The 6,000-nt window shown below is 31.8% G+C and overlaps 1 protein-coding gene across 1 annotated transcript in view; it reads right to left on the minus strand.

The window, feature by feature from the left end:
* Positions 1 to 3,158, minus strand: part of LOC148945644 (vitellogenin-like) — a 145,152-nt gene extending 141,994 nt beyond the window's left edge. Inside the window, exon 1 of the mRNA XM_089098230.1 lies at positions 3,074 to 3,158. Within this exon, the coding sequence (XP_088954356.1) occupies positions 3,074 to 3,158 (85 nt within the window). The remainder of the gene's footprint in view (positions 1 to 3,073) is intronic.
* Positions 3,159 to 6,000: the final 2,842 nt, after the last annotated feature.

The following is a 6,000-nucleotide window of genomic DNA, read 5'->3' on the forward strand; positions in this document are numbered from 1 at the left end:
TTTTTGATTGCCCATTTTAGGAAACCATCAGTGACTTCACAAACAAATTTCCGAAAATAATTCAAGTTATCTTCGATATTTTCAAATTTTAGACTCTCCAGTTTAGAATTCAAGTGTTCATAGACCTATCACTCAAATTCTCATCCTGAAGTCTACCAAAGTCCTTTCCAGAAGCACTTTACACTTACTTAATTTACTCAATAAAAGATAAAAGATCCAATGTTTAAATTTGACCTTAGATCAAAGAACAAAGTTCCTGGTTGAAATAACGTCCACTCCGTTTTAAAATTATTTTCACGCACTCAAGATGCTCCCCTTCTCTAGCTTTAACAGGGAAAAGTACAAAAACGGAGCTATTACCTCCCCTACACATAAACTAAGGGTTACTCCAAATAAAGGAAAAAATTATATTAATTGATGCGCTTCTCCTCCCTCTCCCTTTTTAATAATATTTCTATGTTCATTCAAAGCCTCACAAAGATTTAGAAAAATATAGGATCAGACTAAACTTTTTGAGGCGTCCTGGACCTTCCTTAAGATGCAGCATGACAAACCCAATTTTCATTCAAAGGCTAACAAAAACTTAGAAAAAAAATAGGATCAGAATGTACTTTTTGATGTATCAGGCACCCTCTTTAAGATACAGCATGACAAACCAAATGTTCCTTCATAATAACTGATGCACAACTATACATAACTTTTCTGCATCATTTGATCAGGCATCAGGTGAATTATCTTAGTTGATAGAGCATTAAAATAAATGAAAATGTTAACCGCTTTTTTTTTAAATTTCTTTTTTTTCTGATAAACCTATGTACTAGAAGTAGTCTTATTCACAGTCAAAAGTAGTCGCACTTGCCTATGGTAGTCGCTGGGTATAGACTACGTGTTTTTTTCTTCTTTTTTTTATATATATATAATTGATTGTGTTTAGAGTTCCATATCAGCTTTAGTCCTTTGAAATTTCTATAATCTAAATATTAAGTCGCAAATGTCTGCATTCTAAAAATTGGTAAGCTTTTGAGCGATTAGGCTAGTTTCTTTTAGGTTATGATAAGCAAAGACCTTTCTTTTAGATTCTTGTCATTTTCCATAAATTTAAAATTACAATCTAGCCTTAAAAGATTTTGAGGGGACTTTGTCTCAACTTTTTGCAATTTTATTTCATGGAAACCAACTCTAAGCAAGACCGACTCAACCCAATAGTAAGCGAAACCCTACAAAATCAATTATAAAATCAATACATTAAAATAATTGTATTTGCATGCTAATTTAAAATATATTAACTTTCACAAGTTTAATATTACCCTTAAGAAACTAAGAGCCTGAGAAAATTTGCTAAATTTTGGAAAATGGCAGGAAACCTCACAAAAATCAAGCTATTTAAGCACAAATCACATCATCAGATTCAACATATAAGAGGACTCTATTGTAGAGATTTCAATTTCCTCTGCAAAAAAGTGGAATTAGAAATTTTGGTGGGAAAAAGATCAAGGATACGGTTTTTTTTCTCTTGGGGGTGATCGAATTCAAACAATGATCCTAGTAGATTGAGAGAGGCCTAATTTCAAAGGAAATCTAAAGTTCTAGTGCCCTTTTTAATAAAAGAAAAATTAGAGGGCAATTACTCAACCTCCAACGCCCCTCTTTGTTTCCTAATAACATCCAAATAACCTTTTATGGAAAGCTATTAGGTTTAGAATAGTTGAAAAGTCCAGTATCTGTTATTCTAGTATTTGTGATTGTGACTTATGTCGAAATTTTTCTAGGGGTGGACTTCCTATGGAGGGTAAATTTTTTTCAGATTTTCTATGTAATGGAAGGGGTGAATTTTCAAAATAATTTGAAAAACAGTTAGAAACTAGATAAGAAAATTCAAATGAAAGGGAGAAGGATTTTCAAAGAGGTTTTTCCGGAGGGAAATTTGAGTATGGGAGAAATTTTTGAAGGAGTATTTTCTGCGAAAGAAAATTTTTCACAATGAAGGAAGATCCTGGCTTGTTTAGAAAAGCGATCAAAAATAAAAAATACAGCTTTTTCTCAACTAAAAGTGAGGAGTAAAATTGTAACACGAAGCCAACAGTAATTAATGTATATAAGGGGGGCTGCCCCTTCCTTAAATCTCTTTCTTTATGATAAGGTTTTTCTTTTTGCCCGATTATTTAAGAAAGGCTTCAGAAACACAAGGGCTGTTTAACGGGAATAAGAGCCTTTTCCAAAACACCTAAAATCTTTAGCAGAACTAGCAATGGCTTAGGATAGAAAAGTTCCCGTCTTATACGGAATAACTTATGTCCATTTTAATCTAATTTCGTACATCATTATGGCAAATGAATAAATTGTCAAAGGAAAAACAAGAGCAACAGAAAAAGGGAATTTAAATGGGGAAGTATCCTGAAAAGAAGGGATGTTTCAAAAAGTACATCCGATTACTCCTTTTCTACAGTATGGCGCACAGCTGGAGGTGCGGCTAGATTACTAGATCAGGATCCCATATTATTTACAGACCATTTTTTTTTAGGTTTTGATCCCTTTCCACAATGTTTGTATTACGTTACAGACAGATCTAAAGCAATTTTCTCAACGTATTGCTTCTAGATGATAAAAAAAGTAAACCTCATATAGTTGTTGATTTATTCCTTTAGTTTACCATTCTGTAAAGCAAGAAAAACACCTTTTTATAATACAAAGGTATTTTCCTTGTTTCACAAAACGATAAACAATAGAAAAGATCAACAATAATTTGAGGTTTAAATTAACTAAAATCAAGGATATCAATCAATTCATTTTAAAGTATTGAATATAGCAGATAATATCTTAGGGGCCCTATATCAATTTAAGACTCTTATAGGAAGAGATATTGTCCTCTCCAAAACCTTGATTCTCATAGTCAGTAAATATGGTCATTATTGGAAGAAAATATTTATATTAATTTCTGTATCCCTGGTTTTGAAATCACTTGAAATCCCAATAGTCTTGACGAATCCACAATAATTTTAGCTATTTACTGAAAAAACTTTAATATTGCAATTAAGGCTCAACAATAAGGGATTTAGCTTAAATATTCACTCACCAAGAAACAGCACAATGCAGGGACTGTAAATCGCCACCATGTCTGCTGCCACGAGTATACTAAACTTTTCACATCCTGCCGACATTTATATAGCAACATTTTTCTAAAGCTCATTTAAAAATATCAAAAGATCAAAGTTCAGTCAACAGAAGTTTGCTCAAGGCTATGTGTAGTTAAAAAAAATATGAGTGTCTCTTATCTTCCCGGGGTCAGCCACCATACACTTTAAAAATAACAATCGGGAAATTTTTCGTATGCAAGACAGACTATTCTTCTGGACGGTTTTACATGTTTTGGCAAAATTTTCATTAATAGACATTTTTGTCAAAATGATTTCATGGGGGAATAAATGTTATGCAGGATAAAATAGGTTTATTATGCCTGGATCCTTGATAATGTATTTTATGCGAAAATTTTATTTTCAAATTAATGTCCCTTTCCTTCCTGGGAATATTTTTTGATTTCATGAAATATGGGTTCATTAAGGAGATGCGTTTTACCCCACATTTTTTTGTGTCTCTGAAATCTAAAATGTTCTATTCTTATATTTACCATGATAAAAGTAAGAGGGTAGGGGCATCTTGAGAAACATCAGGGAGTATTTTAAGGAGGGGAAGGGAAGTACATAAAAAAAACAGTTTTCCTTAGGATTTGAATGGAAATATTTTTCATCTTAATTAATTCATTCCATTTTTGATTGTCATTTAATTCTCTGGAAAAATTACTTATGATTATATATATATATATATATATATATATATATATATATATATATATATATATATATATATATATATATATATATATATATATATATATATATATATATATATATATATATATATATATGACTCTGTGTCACAATTTTATTTTTTAAAATACTAAAAAAACTTTAGCTTAAAGAGCAAGGCGTTGAGGAGGTGACAGCCTCTTTATATGTATACATATATATATATATATTTATATTTATATATATAAAATCAAACCATCAGATTCAGCGTATCAGAGAACCCTACTATAGAAGTTTCAAGCTCATATCTGCAAAAATGTGGAATTTCGTATTTTTCCCAGAAAGAAGATCGCGGATGCGTGTTAATTTGTTGTTTTTTCCCCAGGGGTGATGGTATCAACCCAGTGGTCCTAGAATATCGTGGGAGTGGTAATTCAAACTGAAATTAAAAGTTCTAGTGCTCTTTTTAAGATAAAAAAGTGGAGGGCAACTAGGCCCCCTCCCACGCTGATTTTTTCCCAAAGTCACCCGATCAAAATTTTGAGACAGCCATTTTGTTCAGCATGGTCGAAAAATACAATAACTATGTCTTTGAGAATGACTTAATCCCCCAGTGTCCAAGTTGGAAGGTCTGCAAGTTATGAACTTTGCCCAATGTTTACATATAGTATTGGTTATTGGGAAGTATACAGAAGTATTCAGGGGGGATTTTTTCTTGTAGTTGGGGGGTTGGGTGGGTGGGCCGGGGGTTAAGTGGGAGGATCTTTCCAAGAAGAAATTTTTTATTGGGGAAGGGACATTGCTATGATGGGGGCACCAGATTTTCCAGCATTATCTAAAAAAACAATCAGAAATTAAATAATAAAAAAAAATTTTCAACTGAAATTAAGGAGCAACATCAAAACTTAAAATGAACAAAATTGGCTACGTAACTGATTGGGCATAGCTCCCATTCAGAAACTCATCCTTTAAGCAAAAGTTTTTTTTTTGTACTTTCATCATATCTATTTATTCTAATTAACGGCCTTTGTGATTAAGGGGTCATTCTTATGGAATTGGAAAAAAATTTGTACTTTAGAGTAAAGAGCATGGTATTGAATTGGGGGCGAACCCCCTAATATACGTAATAAAAATATACGAATAAAGAAGTTCGTTACGTAAGTTAATTCGTAAGTTATGTCAGAACAAAATTTCAAGACAGCCATTTAGCCCAAAAAAAAAAAAATTAATAGGCAAATTTCGTTTTAATTATTCATGTACAGTAAGCCAAAGTCAAAGCTGCATTAATTCAAAAATGTTCAGAAATTAAATAAAAAACAAGTTTTTTTAACTGAAAGAAAGGAGCAACATTAAAACTTAAAACGAACAGAAAGTATTCTGTATATGAAAGGGGCTGCCCCCTCCTCAACACCGCGCGCTTTACGCTAAAGTTTGACTCTGTCTCACAACTTTATTTTTTGAAACAATAAAATAATTTAGTGTAAAGAGCGAGGCGTTGAGGAGGGGACAGCCCCTTTCATATACAGAAACATTTCTGTTCGTTTTAAGTTTTAATGTCGCTCCTTACTTTCAGTTGAAAAAATTTGTTTTTTTTATTTAATTACACATGAAGACGATGTTCTCATATTCTGGAGTAAATAAGCATATGCTGAAATAAATTTTTCCAAGAAAAGTTTCGTAAGTTATTTGTATGAGCCTTGAGTCAGAATAATAATGTTTTCAGATGTTTTACCACTTGCCTGTACGCTATGTTTTGCAATATATTAGTTGATAACAGCTGTTTAAAAAAAAGGTACTTTTGACCAATCATTTGAATGTATGTCAAAACATAATGTTCTTGATAACTAGTTTCAACTATAGTCTGGGACAATTTAATAGAAGATCTTTACGAGAAAACAAAACTGGCCAGATTACTGATATTTCTTCTACAAAATTAGTTTTTTTGTAGTTCTGACTGTACCATTAAATGCGTACGGTAGGTTATCCGTTGAAACTACCTTTGGAGCTTTTTTCAGATTTTTGGCAAAAAAAAAGTTTTTTGATTTTTTAATTGTCCAAAGGAACCCCTAACCATAGAGTTGGATTGGACAGTCCTAGTATTGGTTTTGATACCATGCTAAAGTTTTTTATTTCAAATATATATAAGGTTATAAAAATAAAAACACCTGAGGTAAATAGAATGAAACAAAGCATTAAA

This window comes from Artemia sp. Qi Xiang Cuo, chromosome 12 (assembly GCF_049724085.1).
Source record: "Artemia sp. Qi Xiang Cuo chromosome 12, ASM4972408v1, whole genome shotgun sequence".
NCBI classification, from domain to species: Eukaryota; Metazoa; Arthropoda; class Branchiopoda; order Anostraca; family Artemiidae; genus Artemia; species Artemia sp. Qi Xiang Cuo.